This window comes from Biomphalaria glabrata, chromosome 13 (assembly GCF_947242115.1).
Source record: "Biomphalaria glabrata chromosome 13, xgBioGlab47.1, whole genome shotgun sequence".
Classification (NCBI taxonomy): domain Eukaryota; kingdom Metazoa; phylum Mollusca; class Gastropoda; family Planorbidae; genus Biomphalaria; species Biomphalaria glabrata.
Genome location: NC_074723.1, coordinates 2,463,182 through 2,480,000, shown reverse-complemented (window position 1 = coordinate 2,480,000; position 16,819 = coordinate 2,463,182). Strand labels below are relative to the sequence as shown.

Genomic DNA, 16,819 nt, shown 5'->3' with positions numbered 1-16,819 from the left:
TTTTTCTTAAATTGCGGAAAGGGGGGGAGGACTCCTTATTTACAACCACATAGCACAATACTGTATTTCTTTCCCTTTATAATAGCAAACTAAATTGATTAGCAACATTATTTAAATAGTTGTTTTTTTTCGTTATTGATTCATGTTCTATAAGGAACAATGAATAATTGTGCAAAGTTTCAACTTGATCAGAGAATGGGAAATTCGTAAGTGACAGACAGACAGACAGGGGGGGGGTATCTTTGTAAATATCTGCCAATTAACTCTCTGCAAAAAACGTTTCTTCACGTAGACTTCGAAAGGAACGTTCTGATTGGCTAACCCTCATCACGAGGTCGCATTTTGATGAATTAAATCTTTAACCTACATATTCCATCTACTATATTCCTATTTTTAATTCCATGCCATACACTAGTAACACAAGTCAATCTCCTAGTGTGTTCTCTACTCTTGCAGACCAAATCACGGACAGAACCTACCTCAACACACCGAGCCCCCATACACCATTACAGTATCCTCCCCTGCAGGTACAATGTACAAAGCTGGACAGCCAGTGACAGGTAAGTGACAGCCTGGTGGCCCCCTAAGCGTGACACAACGTCTTGCCTGGATGCCCTCGTGCGACATTCACATTAACTGTATACAATATCCTCACTAGTTTTTGAGTTCACTTTCTTAACACACATACAGGCCTAGAAAGGTCTACAGTGGATGTTTGTAATAGTGAACGCGTTTAAATTGATACTAAAAATGGGTATTTTAGACTGTCAACACTCGTCCACGCAGGTCAAACCTTTACCTTGTCTAAACGATACATAGTCCAGATTGTACTAGAATATGAGACCTTATTAACTATTTCACCCAGATTTCATCACTGAAGACTAATAAATTATTCTCCGAGTTCATTATAGATGTTTCATACAGGGAGGAAGCCTTTCGTTGTATCCGTGAAACGTCAGTCAGAAAAAAAAAACAATGACTTGGCAGAATTTAAGTCATAATTAAACAAAGTAATTTATTACCAAATAGTTAATTAGCTACTTGGATATTTTATTTTATTGATCCTTGTGCTGTCAGGTAAAAGAAATAATTGTGCGAAATTTCAGCTTGATCCGAGATTCGGTGTCGGAGAAATAACGTGTACAAACTTTTTGCCCGACAGACAGACAGACAGTGTGAGTTGATATAAGCTTTATAAAAATATTTCTAATCGCACATATTTATTGTTGTTGGTCTAGATGTATTACAAATTTAATTACATGAGTGATCCGAACTATTTGAGACAATTACACTTCGTATTTTTTACAAAGCTTATATTAACTTAGTCTGTTTGTCTGTCTGTCTGTCCGTCTGGTAAAAAAGTTTGAACATCAAGTTAAAATTCTGCATAATTATTCATAGTCGATAACAATACACGAATCAATCCAAAAATTAACCCCAATTTTGTCTTATATAGCAGGAAGGGAGATAAACCCCGTATTTTTTTTCCAGATAAATCGCTGTACTTTACGGTTCTTTCCCTTAGAAAAGCTTTGTTTTTTTTAAAGTATTTTTTTAAGTATTCTTTTTTTTCTATTGCTTGTTTTTAAAGTATTAACAAAATTGTTTTCCTATTTTCAAATCTTGTTTCCTTAGTTACTATTGGCGGAGTAGGCGCTCAAAAGTTCAAAGGTTTCTTCCTGTTCGGGGATTGCACCGCAATGGCCTTCGCTGGGGAGATCGTCTGCGAGCAAGGTCACAATGTGACCTTCTGTGGTAAGAGTGGGGCTACACACAGCAATGCTGTAGACAAGAGCCAGGTCGTTTGCAAGTGGACACCGCCGGACTACCAGGTTGGCCGTGTTCAGTTCGTGTAAGTAGTCCGTCCCCCTCTTTTAAGCATGTTATAAAATTATGGTGCCTTTAAGAAATATTTAGACAACATGCGCGTGTTAGGAGACCAAGACAGATTACTACCATCTACGTCACGGGTTCTCAACCTGTGGGTCGCGACCCCCTTGGGGGTCGAACGACGATTTGCCAGGGGTCGCCTATGACCATCGAAAATTGTATTCTCTTCTATTGCTGTATGTGTGTGAGGGAGGGGGTCGCCGCAGAGTGGTGGATTGTAAAAAGAGGTCGCCGAACATAAAACGTTGAGAACCGCTGATCTACGTAATACAAGGCTCTGGTGTACAGTAGCTGAGATCACTTCAATTTGTTTCAGAGCAGGAGGGATAACTCCTCGTAATACTCTAGCAAGAAATTGGGTCTTCCGACAGAGTCTTCGGTAGTCTCTATAAAAGTATACAGCTCTAGTGACCTTCCAGATACTTCATCCTTTAACTATCGAATTCGGGGACACCCCTTCATGATATGTGACACTTTTCGTCGGGTCTCAGATGTTTTCCCACAACCCTGGTGAAAACTCTCCAGCTGTCTCTTTCAGGCGCCATCTGCTGACATCTGCTTTCCTCTATGCCAGTGTTTCTCGAACTGTGTTAGGCCGAGCCCTAGTGTTCCGCGAGGCCGGAATAGGTGTTCCACAAACTACTGGAATAATGAACTAGTAGGCCATCACGTGAATTAATTTCTTTTAAAAAAAAAGCAAAGTGTTCCTCTAAAGACCGAGAATGAATAAAGTGTTACGTAAAGGAAAAAGTTTGGGAAACACTGCTCTATGCCCTAAAATTGATATTTATAACGCTTCCAGAAGGCACGTGTTTCAGGGGCGTAGCTAGGAGTTTTCCATTATTTAAGGGACCTCTTTGGGGGCCACTGCATTTTGCGTAATATTTAATTTAAAAAACACTCATTTGAGGGGGGGCCCTCCCTCAAGTGGGGGCCCGGGGAAATTTTTAAATTGTCCCCTCTCCTCCTCCCCCCATAGCTACGCCTCTGACCTGTTTTACGCTGTGTTCATCTAAGCTCGTCAAGATCAGTCCTGGCATGCTGTTGTCTCCCATGACGTGATAGGGGTCCGACTTAAACAGTATACTATGTGTTGACATTTTATATTTCAAGCTAATCATTCGATGGCTGCTCCCACTAGGCACTCTGATGTCTGCTGCCGGTGTCTGTGCCCAAAAGCCATTACCAGTCTGCCCCTGTGTACAACATTAAGCCACAAACAACAACAAAACAACAACACAGTAATAATGTATGCGCAAAACCCCATGCAACAGTAAACCTTTTGTTTATGAAGTCATAAAGTGTAAATTTAAATAGGTCAGTAAAACACAGAAATACATTTGAGATCAAACCCATTTCTTACTAACTACCTTCGCCCCCATCACCCCTCTCACCTCATGCCAAACAAAAGGAAGGAAGTTCGAAAGATAAAGTGAGACATCTTTGATGACGTCAAAAATCCTTGATTTTGTTTTTTCCAACAGAGCGACTGTGGTGCAGAAATTTGATACTTACTGGACTAGTGTAAAAAGTTCCACAACTCTGGATGCTGATCCAACTAGTGAGTAAAAGTAGACCAGGAATTAGTTTTACAGTTTGGTCCTGTATTTATTTAGTATGGGATGTGATGGTTACAATTTAATAGCAAAAAAAAAAAAAAAAACTAGCAATATAGCTAAATCGACTACAGGTAGAAAACAGTTCCCATTAGGTAGAAAACAGTTATGTCTGCGCTGGATGTGGCAAAAAATGTAGGTCGTAGCTTAAACTACCTAGTCTCGTGAAATATGACAATCCTGATAAATCGTCTGCTGATTTGGAAACCACTGCGCAGTTCATCTCATATATTGGTCTGAACGCCCCAACATTCAGATAAGAATGGTATATATTTAAGGACTAAAATGGCTATAAAAAACATGTATGTTAAAACGATGGCATGTAGGAATGTGTGAATCCATAGATAAGATTGGTCGACTTTTAGATCGCTAAGAAATATTTTAAATCTCTGGTACTCAACACAATTATGCGATTTTTTAAAATATTATTATAGCTTTTAGAAAGCGCTACTTTCATGCTTATAGCATGCTCAGAGCGCTTTGGTCCAATCTCATTTGTGGACCAGTGGGGGGGGGGAGGGGGTACCTAGGAGTTGGTTTTCCGTCCTGCCTTTAGGCGCTCAGTAAACGCAACTCTGCCCGAGTCGGGTGTCGAACCTCGAGCCCCATTCTAAGTAGCCAAGACAAGCCAAGTTCAAGCTTAGCCTCTCGACCACGCTTCCCACCGAAGACAATTTGTAGACAATTTAAAAAGTTAAATCTGAATGTATTGTTAGGATCCTTTTTGAAGAAACTTCAATGCGTGAGAACTCAATTAGCTAATCAATCACAACACGTTCTTTAACAATCAATGGTTATGTTCTCCAAAGGGAGATGAGTCTTCCTTGTCACTTGACTATATATATAAGTCTTGTCTTCGAGCCAGAAGATTAAAGGGGTGTACACAACTTCACGTGGCTACGCAGTCCCCAACCAGCGCAGACATAACCGTCGTCTGCCGGTGGTCGATTTATATTTTCTTTTCGCCTTCTAAGTCTGTCCCCGGCTGTAGATTTTCTTTTGGTCTTTCTTATGGCCTTGTAATAAATGTCCAGACGGAGGTCACGAGCTGTCTCTCTCGTAAGCTGCCTGCTGCCAGCTGGTCTCTTCTCTGTCAGTTAAAGTAAGTTAGCGCCTATGCTGGTCTTAAAAGCGTTTTTTTTCGGAGGCCACCTCTGTTAGGCCGACCCCCTTTCAGGTCAACTGACTAATTTATTTGTTAATATCTAATCTCAAACTGTAGTCATAAACAGAAAGAAACAAAGATATAGGCACATTCCTCGTTCCATATGCTAGGACAAATTTGTACAAATACTCCTTCTTCCATAGCGCTATTATAGTATGGAATTGGTTACCTAGCCAGGAAAACTTATGACTTGGCAGAATTGAAGTCATTGGTTAACATGCATGACTAGATGCATGACGCATAAGATGTAAGCATCTTCTTTTTTGAAGTGACGTCAGTATTTTATAAGATAAAATAAGATAATTTTCTGTCCAAGCATATTGGTATATTCTGGTGCCCCACGAAAACGCTTTAAAGGCCAGCTTAGGCCATAGCTTACTTTAACTGACCACCTTAACGGACAGAGAAGAGAGCACATACTGATTTAAATATATCCAACATATACAACTATTTTCTAGTCCTACCTTACGGAGGAAATTCCAGCTACCGTCGCCTCAGCGTGGCGCCTCCGTGCAAACGTCCGCCCGGGAAAGTAGATAAGCTAAGTCCGGTAGCAAACATAGCTCTCAGTGGGCTACCACACGTACCCTCTAGCGAGGCTACATTACACGGGGTAGGGATGGAAAAAAGGCTCGCTAAACTAGTCCGAAACCCCCATCAGCCCGTTTCCCAAAGGGGCCCATACGTGTGGTGATGGTCCACTCACGGGTACGATGTGACAGCATAGGCATAAGGATGGCCCCCACGTGGGGCTTGAGCTTCCAGCCACACATGAAAGGAGGAATTCTTGCAGAGGCACGGAAGAACGTGCAACATGCCAAGACGGGTGTGAATAAATGATCACTTAGTCGAAGGGGGCCTCCTGACAGAGAGATCGGTGAAGAGCCAATTTCTCATCCTGGCCACGAGATAAAAGCCTTTCTCGGGTCACATGGTTCATAAAAAGGGGCGTGCTTGCCTCGAACCATTTGGACATCTGAATCAGTCCTACCTTACAGTATCAAATATATTTTGTCGTCTATATACTTACCTTTTTTTTTTTTTTCGTAATTGATGCTGTAAATTGAAATGATTGTTTGCCCTCCAAAAACGGGGGTGGCAGTTTTGTCTCGTTTCTTTTTCAATGACTTTTTCTGATGACACTTTTTTTGTTTGTTTTCAGTGATGACGTATGAACAGAAGTCTGCTCAACTCAGGAACTTAATGTTAAGTCAGATGAGCAATATGGGTCAAGGTCAAGGTACAGTGAAGAGTTTGAAACTGAATGTTTGAAGTATCATATCTTTCTGGAAAGCTTAATTCATTCTTGGCACATTTAAGGCCATGTCGGCACATTTAAGGCCATGTCGGCACATTTAAGGCCATGTCGGCACATTTAAGGCCATGTCGGCACATTTAAGGCCATGTCGGCACATTTAAGGCCATTCGTGAAACGGACTGATTTTGTCAAATGATATGGACTGATTCAGTCACGTGATATGGACTGATTCAGTCACGTGATATGGACTGATTCAGTCACGTGATATGGACTGATTCAGTCACGTGATATGGACTGATTCAGTTACGTCATACAAACTGATGTGGTTATAGGATACGAAATTCGTAAACGAATTGATGTGGTCACGTAATCTGGGTTGATGTATTCACGTCGTATGGCTAGATGTAGTCACGTGGTATGGCTTAAAAATATGGAGCTTCGCGCCATGTCAATATGTTGATGTATTATTAATTAACAAAAGTTTGCATTGTTTTTTTTTTTGCTTTTCAGCTTTCAACATGTTCAATAGTCTCCAACCTCAAGGTCAACCTCAAGGCAACCCATGTAAGTCTAGGTGTAATATGTAGCCAGTTTAAGAAGGATGACTACGATCTAATCCACCACATTTTATGTAACTTTAAATTGGTTGCTGCTCATATAGTGGATTCATTTTGTTCTCGCCCCTTATAATGAGTTGTCTTCTCATCGTTCTGTCAAATTCACGCTCCCTTATCCCAGGGGTCGGCAACCTTATGAGTCGGAAGAGCCCAAAATTTACATTTTACACAAGACTTTTTTTCCTTCCGAACATTTCGTTAACCCTTAAAGTGCTGAGCTGTTTTACAATGAAGGCATACAAAAATGAAATTACAATGTTCATGTTTAGAATCTAAAATACCACACGCATCGTAAGGGTTAAGAATTCTTTAAACCGACAATGGTTGAGTGCCTTTAACAAGATGCTGTTAAAAATCTTGATTACCAAATTCATGACCTCAACTACTTCGTCCAGAAATGTTTGGACACTAAGCGCTTCTTGGTCTATAATGCAGTGATACGTAAAAATTTCATGGTTTAATTTTGCGCCAAAGAATCGTAGTTGCCCCTTTATTTTTTTCCTGTCATACTTCTGGCTCCATCAGTTGCCATTGAAACGATTTATTTATATCGATTTTATTGCCTTCAATGTATTTTCGCACGCCATTAGCTGTATCTTTTTCCTCTAGTTTGTCACGAGAGCGTTAGCAATCCTAGAAGTTCTTATGGAACCTGGGAAGACATATACCTGACAAAATGGGCAACTTGTGCCGTGTCTTTTATGTCGTAAGACTCGTATATATCAAGTGATAAGGCAGAAGAAAATTGAATATCTTCCACCTGAAAATATGTTACATTTAAAGACATGGGGAAGGGTTGCGCTGAAAAGCGAGCAGAGGTGGCTGATAGATAGAATCGAATCAGAACAATTTTTTAAAAGTTTTTTTTTCTCAATAAAATAAATAATATTTGCGCATGGAACTAAAGAGCCGCAGCTTAACATCCAAAGAGCCGCAAGTGGCTCGCGAGCCTCAGGTTGCCTTTTATAACTGGAGTTTGCAACAATTAAATGTATAAAAATAACTTACTGAAAACAGAAAAAGAATTTGATTCAACATATTTTAAGTATTGCCAAATTATTATTATAAGTGATCAGTTTACTTTATTCAATGTATTTTATTATTAATAAATGTTTCTTTCAATGTCTTTTTAATCTGTAAATAATTATAAGCCCACAAAAGAGGCAAAGAAAAGAGGCGTAAGGCCCAAGGATTCCAATGATGATAAAGGTAAAATTGAATATCGCAAATTCTGAGGTTTCCTTTAAAAAAAAAAATCAGTATTGAATAAAAAAAACAACTGCTACTAAAGGAATCTATGCTTGTCGGCTGGTATATTCGCAGACGAAAACATTGATGTTTCTTGGGACCCTTGAGCCCATCGTGCACGTACAGGTGTCTACAACAGAAGACAAAGACTCAACATAATGATCGTCACGTGTTGCACAATATCATCACTATAAGCAGCTCCCTGTACAGCATTTAACACGCTGACCTAAAGCACAGAAACATGAGGCTGATCGTCGCTTGACCGGAACCGAGGAGCCTACGGGCTCGAGAGAACGCTGGCAAATTGACCTCACGGGTTTCAAAGATGTCTTACAGCAGTGATCAATTTAATTTCGATTTTGTACCTTTTTGATTATGTGGTCCGCCACACGAGTGTAGGAATTCAAAACGGCCCACAGGTCGAACTAGGTTTGGCATCACTGCTCTAGGCTATGGTCTAGGTTATGGTCTAGGTCAGGGGTCGGCAACCTTTTGAGTCTGAAGAGCCAAAAATTAAAATTTACAAATTTTCAAAGCTTTTAAAGAGCCGCACATTTTTTTTTCTTGCCATCTATAAATGGTACTCGCATAAATTTGTTTAAAATAAAAAAAAAAACAAATATATTTTTTCATTCATAAGAAAAGTAGTTATTTATTCACATAAAAATTGTGTTTGTCACATTATATATATATATGTATATTGCTTTATCGGGTAATAACTTACTATTTAAATATAAAATTAACAATCAAACATTTACTCACAACACCAACATGTACATCAATAACAAACAATTTAGCGAACGAAATAAATCAACGGGTGCGATGTCTTTGCATGGTTATTCAAATAGAAAACTTAAACTTTACTAAACAATGTAACTTGTACTTCAAATACAATATTAAAAAAAAAACACAATTACATACATTTGAAAGAACAAATTCAATGGGTGCGATGGCTTTGCATGGTTATTCAAATAGAAAACTTAAACTTTACTAAACAATGTAACTTGTACTTCAAATACAATATTAAAAAAAACACAATTACATACATTTGAAAGAACAAATTCAATGGGTGCGATGGCTTTGCATGGTTATTCAAATAGAAAACTTAAACTTTACTAAACAATGTAACTTGTACTTCAAATACAATATTAAAAAAAACACAATTACATACATTTGAAAGAACAAATTCAATGGGTGCGATGGCTTTGCATGGTTATTCAAATAGAAAACTTAAACTTTACTAAACAATGTAACTTTTATTTAAAATAGGAAAGCAATTACATACATTTGAGCGAACAAATTCAATGGGAAAATTGGCTTTGCATGGTTCTAGAGAGTTTGGATAAATTTGGCTCATAACTTGTTGTTTTTAGTTTCAAACAAGACTCTAAATTTTCATTTGTTAGTTGGCTTCTTACTTTGCTTTTAATTATATTCATGCAAGAGAACGCTTGCTCGCACGAATATGTAGATCCAAAGATAGTCAGCACTCCAAATGCCAGCTTCTTCACTTCACTGTAGCAATCTGGAAGACTATTCCATGTGTCGAATATAAGTGACTCAACTTTCGGCATTTCTTTTAAAGCTGTCCACTTTTTTTGTGCTACATACATGCATTTCTGGACCTCCAACTCTTCCAACTTGCTTTTCATTTCTGTAAATTTTCCACTCCACAAAGCTTTACCTTTCAAATCAATCAATTGCATTTCTAGAGATCCAGCATCAATTTCAAATGGCTCAATGTGGATCTCGTTACAATTTGTGTTGAGAGGATTAACTATGAATGCTAGAGTGGTTTTGTTTGTTTTGAATTGTTGAAATCTGTCAGCAAATTCATCTTTAATTTTTTTAATAACTGTGCTGAAATAATTTGTGTCAACAGTTGCATTGGTTTTATCGCGATATTGCTTTAGAAATGGAAAATGAAGTAATTTACTACTCTGAATGTCTTCTACAAAAACAGTCAATTTTCCTTCAAAACAAACTAATTCTTCCACCAAAACATAGGCTGGGTTTCCCTTTCCTTGCAGTTTTAGATTCAGCTCATTTAATTTCTCTGTAATATCAACCATAAAGTAAAATGTTTGCAACCATTTGTCGTTCTCTAATTCAGGGTGATTAATGCCTTTATCATTTAGGAAAGTATTTATTTCATTCAAGCACACAGCAAAACGTTTCAACACTTTACCTTTGGAAAGCCATCGCACTTTATTGTGAAGAAGAAGGTCGGAATACTGAGTCTCCATTTCGTTTAAGAATTCTTTAAACTGACGATGATAGAGTGCTTTTGACAAGATGCTGTTAACAATCTTGATTACCAAATTCATGACCTCAACAACTTCGGCTGGAAATGTTTGGGCACAAAGCGCTTCTTGGTGTATAATGCAGTGAAACGTAAGAATTTCATGGTTTATTTTGCTCCGAAGAATCGTAGTAGCTCCTTTATTTTTTCCTGTCATACTGCTGGCTCCATCAGTTGCAATTGAAACAATTTTATTTAAATCAATCTTATTGTCTTTAAGGCATGTTTGCACGGCATTTGCTATATCTTCCCCTCTAGTTTGTCCCGAGAGCGGTAATAATCCTAGAAGTTCTTCTTTTGGACCTTGGGAAGACATATACCTAACACAAAGGGCAACTTGTGCGGTGTCTTTTATGTCGCAAGACTCATCTATGGCAAGTGATAAGGCAGAAGAAAGTTGAATATCTTCCACCTGCATATGTGTTACATTTGAAGACATTTAAGCTATTCTATCTTGTACTGTTTTAGCGGATAGTGGCAAATCTTTGATTCTTTTCAATATTTCTGGTTTGTTTTTGAAATCACGAAACAGTTCTTCAGATGCTTGTATGAAGCAATCTTTGACATACTCACCATCTGTGAATGGTTTGCCTTTTTTTGCAATTTCAAGTGATACCGCAAAGCTTGCCAGATTAACATTACTTGTAGATTGAGTCCAGTTACTTAACATGAAACTTGATTGCTGTCTATGTTTTTGGAGCTCGTCAACAGCTTTTTTTCGTTCTTCGCCTGCTGGATATTTACTAGCAAACTGAGTATGTTTTTTAGTGAAGTGTCTCTCTAAATTTGATTTCTTATTGTGTGCGAGTTTTTCATGGCAAATGAGGCAAATCGGAAGGCCATCTGAGTTGCAGATGAAAGCGAAAGACTCTGTCCAATCCAGATTAAATTCTCGATTCTCTTCTTCAGTAGTTCTTCTCTTTCTTTTTGTAGATGCCATGATTGCGGTAAATGAACAAAACAATTTTAATATCAATATATTTACCAAAGTCTCTTCTCTCCTTAAAACAGTTAATACTCTACAATCTTCCCCTTTTCTTCTTTATCGAACTATCTAATTCTAAGCTATTGTTGAAGCGTATGGAAATTCCACAACCTTGTCCTAATTTTAAACTAACTTGTAATAAATTTAATCTACGACCTTGCTACCAGTTATTGTTCTAAAAATAAACCAGACAAAATTGTTTTCAAATATATGACCTTGAAGATAACTCAGTTCTAACTCTTTTACTTGAAACAACAAACTCCACTTCACAGCCAAAGCACGTGGAGTAGACGCCAAATAGTCTTGTGTCGAAAGCCAAGTAAAACGTAATATAGAGAGCTTCCAACGGAAGGACGACAGTGACGACGCGTGTCACGGGGGAGGGGAGGGGTGGAAAGCGAGTACAAGTGGCTGAGAAATGTAATCGGTGCCAATTCATTGTTGATAGATAAAGAACGATTTTTTTTTCGATAAAAATAAAATTTGCGTAAGGAACTAAAGAGCCGCAGCTTCCAGTCTAAAGAGCCGCATGTGGCTCGCGAGCCGCAGGTTGCCGACCCCGGGTCTAGGTAATGGTCTAGATTAAGGTCTAGGTTATGGTCTAGATTATGGTCTAGGTTGTGGTCTAGATTATGGTCTAGGTTGTGGTCTAGATTATGGTCTAGGTTATGGTCTAGATTATGGTCTAGGTAATGCTGAGATTGTGTCAACTGTTTACGGACAGGGTGTATACTATTTCTATGTAAGAAGAAGACCATGGCTTTTAAAACTCTGAACTTGAATTAATGACAATTTCAAGTTCTATTTTTCATTTGATGTATCCATGGAAAATGGCAAGGCTATTTATACTCTCTAATGTTGTTTTTTTTTCAGTTGCCCCTTTTTTCAATCAAGGTTAAAGGTAAGTAGAAAGGTGGAGGCCATTTAAACAAACGATTCTAAAAATAGATTTGTTACACGCTGAAAGTCAAAAAGGTTTTAGATCAAATCGTTTGCTCAGGAGTAATACCAACATAAGCAGCAGTAAGGTCGTTATGAGACTAAGATAATCTCAACCACAAAATTCTCCACACTTTGGATTTCTTTTTCTTATCACTTCGCCCCCTTGTGCGCGTGTACCAATTACAGTCAAAGTAAGATTCTAGTTTTAAGACAACAAATATACAGCATTACTAAAAATATAAGCTGATGCCAAACACTGTATTAGCTGGCCAAAGTAGTGTACAGATTTTCTGATTCTCGTATGTCTAAATTTGGCCGCATCTATTCACCAATGTAAGACATGGCCGGCTAATATCAAGAAAAGTATCAGAAATTGGTTCGACAATGTTTATTTCCCCCTGGCTAGTTCCTGATGTCACTAGCCAGCTACGAGTCGGCCGATAGAGAGACACACACATACATACACATTCACACACTCATACACACACATATACACAAACATTCACATACAGATAGATAGATAAGATAAGATTAGATTAGAATGGGAACAGAGTAGAAATATCGACTGGATTGGGGTAGATATGTAGGAAGCGTGGTCGACAGGCTAAGTTCGATTGAATTTGTCTTGGCTTGGCTGCCTATGGACTACCTACCCGACTCGAGCAGAGTTGTGTTTACTGAGCGCTTAAAGGCAGCACGGAAAACCTTCTCCCAGATACCGCATCTCCCCACCAGTCCACAACTGAGATTGGACCATAGCGCTCTGAGCATGCTATAAGCATGAAAGTAGCGGGTCTCAGCTCAGGAAGAAAAACGTACAATCCGAAAAACGTCCAACTCCTCTACCACCGAAGCAAAAGGCACCTTAACCTGCGTTATCTGTGGACGGGAGTGTCTCTCCAAAATAGGGCTCCACAGCCACATGAGGAAGTGTGCTCTGAGATGAACCATAGTCGTTCTACGTCTGAAGGAGGCCAATGAATAAAAGACATATATTATTTTCTTATTTATTTATTTATTTATCAGATGGGGAGGGTGAAAATTAAAAAAAAAATGAAAAAAATGAAAATCGACAGTGAAAACAAGAAAAATATTTAAAAAGGCCTTTTTTTTTTAAAGAGACAATAAATGTTTTATACAACTTATTCACCGATTATTTTGCTTTTGATAAGTAACGAATGTTAAATAATAAAAAAAACAACATTTTAATCCCATCCAATAAAAACCAGAAAATGTAACAAGGGAAGAAACTGTACTTGACTGATGTGGTGGTATAAGTTGAATTAGTGCCCTTCATACTATGTAGAGAGGAAGGAATATGCCGCCTATTTCAAGTTTGAAACTAACAATAGATAAATATAAAACCTTTTCTTTTCATAAGCACTTCCCTGGCAAAGTGGTTAGTGTGTTGGTTTTAGGAGCTTTGAGGAGACTTGATCCATCGGGTTCGAATTCACATTTAAAAAAGTTTAACCTGATACCTCCTTCTTTCTCCCGCCATCCCTTTCCGAACTGGTGCAGACGATAGGATCATATCGCATTGAGAAAGCTAAAAGTGTGAAATAGCGCTAAACAAAAACAATCGGTAAAAATATTTCTAATCGCACAGATTAATTTCGTTAGTCTAGATCAGGGGTTCTCAGCCTGTGGGTCGCGACCCCTTTGGGGGTGGATTGACGATTTGCCAGGGGTCGCCTAAGACCATCGAAAATATGGATTGTTGTTGTCTACTCTTCTATTGCTGTGTGTGTGTAAGGGGGGAGGGGTCGCGGCAAAGTGAGGAATTGTAAAAAGGGGTCGCCGAGCTTAAAAGGTTGAGAACCGCTGGTCTAGATCTATTACAAATTGTACTAATTGATATATAGCTACGATTAATATAAGATTTTTTAAAAAGGAAGTAATTTTATATTGTTCTGTTAAGTTTCTTGTTTTCATATTTTTTTTTTAGACTCAAATTCCACAACTCAAAAGTATCTTAAGGCAAGGGAGATTGTTGCATCAAAAAACGGCAGAAGACAGAGATTGATAAAAAAAATGTTGAAAATTATTACTTCTGTATACTTTATAGTAATGTGTCACACTGATAAATATATTTTTAAAAATAAAATAAGAATTTCTATTTTATTTTCGCGTAATTAAAAAAAGATCCATTACCCAAAATTAAGTGTAAATTAAAAACATAATTTAACTCTCATATGGAGAGATTTTCTGCATTGATTTTAATTTTTTTTTTCAAAATCTACCGTAAATTAAACTATATTGGTTAATATCTGCATAATTAAAATGAATTAAATTCCGTTTTAATAATAAATTATGTTATTGTCTCTACACTGTTACTACTGAGAATAGCATATCTCCATTCCTAACCCTAGCCTACAGATTCACCACAAAAGGAGGTCTGTTGAATGTGTTTTTTATTGGCTGTTCTATGTTAAAAGTTCTCGTTTGGAAAAAAATTGTGCTGGACAGCCACGTGATTGATGGTCATCGAACGTCATCCACACCAGAGGCGCAGACGTCTGCTTCAATGCTCAACTCGGGACAACTTCTCCAATGGTGCGGTTCACAAAAAACCGAGCTCGTGATCACGTGACTCTCTCCTGGGATTCAATAACTTTTTGTTTCCTATGAAAGTAGACATTTTCAAACATTCAGTCAGGACAGGGCAGTCTTTATCAGTTTAAATTAATGTTTGACACCTTATATGGATGGCTGCCTGGTCGTGCGGTTTGCACGCTGGACTGTCGTTCGGACTTATTGATGGTCCCGGGTTCAAACCCTGCCCGCTCCCATCCCCCGCCGTCCTGCGGGAGGTTTGGACTGGGAAGTAATTATCTTCAACTCTGAAGGAACATCCGAAATAAGTAAAACATTTTATACATGACAAAACATTTGAGGAACTGTTTCGTCTGCTGGGAAGTTGGACCTCTTATTTTAAAAATATTTTTGCATCAACTTCTCTCCAAGGATCCCATGTTGTCTGATTAGAATTTGTTCTTGAAAGTTCCGGATGACTGACTTTTCGCAAATAATCGCTGTATTTTTTTAATAACGTGTCACAACGTTGGCAAACATTCCTAATAATGATTTAACAAAATATATAGTTAACGGCAGGCGAAGTGGCTGAGTAGTAAACGCTTGGCTTCCAAACAGTGAGATCCCGGGCTCGCATCCTTCTCATGATTAGGATTTTTAATTTTGGGACCCTTTGGGCGCCTCCGAGTTCACCCAGCTTTAATGGATACAAGTTTCCCTTTCAGACCTTGCGATCTATGATTTTAAAGTCATCTGTTTCTATAGCCAACTGTTAACAAGCAGGGTGTCATGTGGCCAGCACAACGACCAACCGCCTTTACGTTCCCCAACTAAAGTCAGGTATCCGTTAGGGTTGGGTGGACTCAGGGACACCCTAAAAATCCTGATATTCAAAATAAAAGCCTTCACTGAGATTCGAACCCACGACCTCAGGTTCGGAAGCCGAGCGCTTAACCACTCTGAGCTTTTAATGGATACCTGACATAATTGAGGAACATTAAAGGCGGTTAGTCGTTGTGCTGGCCTCATGACATCCTCGTTCACCGATGACCTTAACATCATCTGCCCTATATGGTCTGAGAGGGAAACTTTTATAAAGTGATAACAAATGATTTGTTTAAAGATATGCAAGATTTTATACTGAAAAAGAATACCGAACATCTTTACACTACTCAGGTAAACAGAATACCGAACATCTTTACACTACTCAGGTAACGAGTAGAAGGTCCAGAAACAGTACAAAAACGATTCTCCCGAAATGGAAATAATGAAAAGTCTAGAATCAGTGACTTAGTATTTAGATGGAAAACTTTGTCACAAGGTTTCCAAGACAGTTTGTGTCAAAAATACAGCAACAACTACAAACAACATGTTTACATTTCCAGAAACAGCAGTAATTTTCCAATGGAAACAATAAATAGATAAGGAAGTAAAAGAATAAGAATTAATCTTTTGAGTAAATGATTCTGGTTCTTTCCTGTCTATCGGAGAAGCTTTTTTTTTTTTTAGAGAGGGTGGGAATGTATACTTAGGAAGGCAATTTTTAGCGGACTCAGTCAAGATTCAAGCTTCATGTCAAGTCTACTTTTGTGTAACCTATTATTATTATTGTTTTTTAGTAGTACCTGTAAGAGTGTGTGTTCAATCTTTTTGTGATGTCCAGCAGTCTAAGGGATAGGTAAAAAATTTCCAAAATATAAATGCTTTTATTTCTCCACCGAAACAAGACTCTCCAGCATGCATTGGACTTTGGGTAATCGGATTTAACTTCTGTAAATAGGAAGGTGAAGGTGCGGTGGATGGTGGCAAAGCGCCTGGCTTCAGAACTGGAGGTTCCGGGTTCGAATCCTGGAGAAGACTGGTATTCTTAATTTCGAGATCTTTAGGGAGTCCAGCTCTAATGGGTAAAAGTAAAGGCTGTTGCTCGTTGTGCTGGTCACACTACACCCTCGTTAACCGTGGGCCAAAGAAACAGATGGCCTTTATATCATCTGCCCGTATAGATCTCAAGGGGAACCCCTTTCTATACTAAATAGGAAGGTGTGTTTACCATCGTTTCATCGTTCCATTGTAACATCGATAATAAAATACTCTTTGAAATAATGATTTTCAGTAATTAAATCCGTGCTTTTTTAAAATAATTATATATAACCTGGTCCCTGTTATGTTACATAATCTACAAGTAATATCATGGCGTATATAACCTGGTCCCTGTAATGTGACATAATCTACAAGTAATATCATGGCGTATATAACCTGGT

General features: G+C 38.3%; 1 protein-coding gene across 3 annotated transcripts in view; it reads left to right on the top strand.

Moving 5' to 3' along the window:
• The window catches only part of LOC106068631 (putative defense protein 3), a 20,155-nt gene extending 5,938 nt beyond the window's left edge, over nucleotides 1–14,217 (top strand). For 2 of the 3 annotated variants that reach the window (XM_056008943.1, XM_056008944.1), the window contains exons 3-9: nucleotides 457–560; nucleotides 1,636–1,852; nucleotides 3,375–3,451; nucleotides 5,834–5,911; nucleotides 6,440–6,493; nucleotides 11,955–11,982; nucleotides 13,972–14,217. In XM_056008943.1, coding sequence (XP_055864918.1) covers nucleotides 457–560; nucleotides 1,636–1,852; nucleotides 3,375–3,451; nucleotides 5,834–5,911; nucleotides 6,440–6,493; nucleotides 11,955–11,980 — 556 coding nt within the window. In that variant the 3' untranslated portion in view covers nucleotides 11,981–11,982; nucleotides 13,972–14,217. Of the gene's footprint in view, nucleotides 1–456; nucleotides 561–1,635; nucleotides 1,853–3,374; nucleotides 3,452–5,833; nucleotides 5,912–6,439; nucleotides 6,494–11,954; nucleotides 11,985–13,971 lie in introns of all 3 variants that reach the window. The other variant, XM_056008945.1, reaches the window with a different exon arrangement.
• The last annotated feature ends 2,602 nt before the right edge of the window (nucleotides 14,218–16,819 follow it).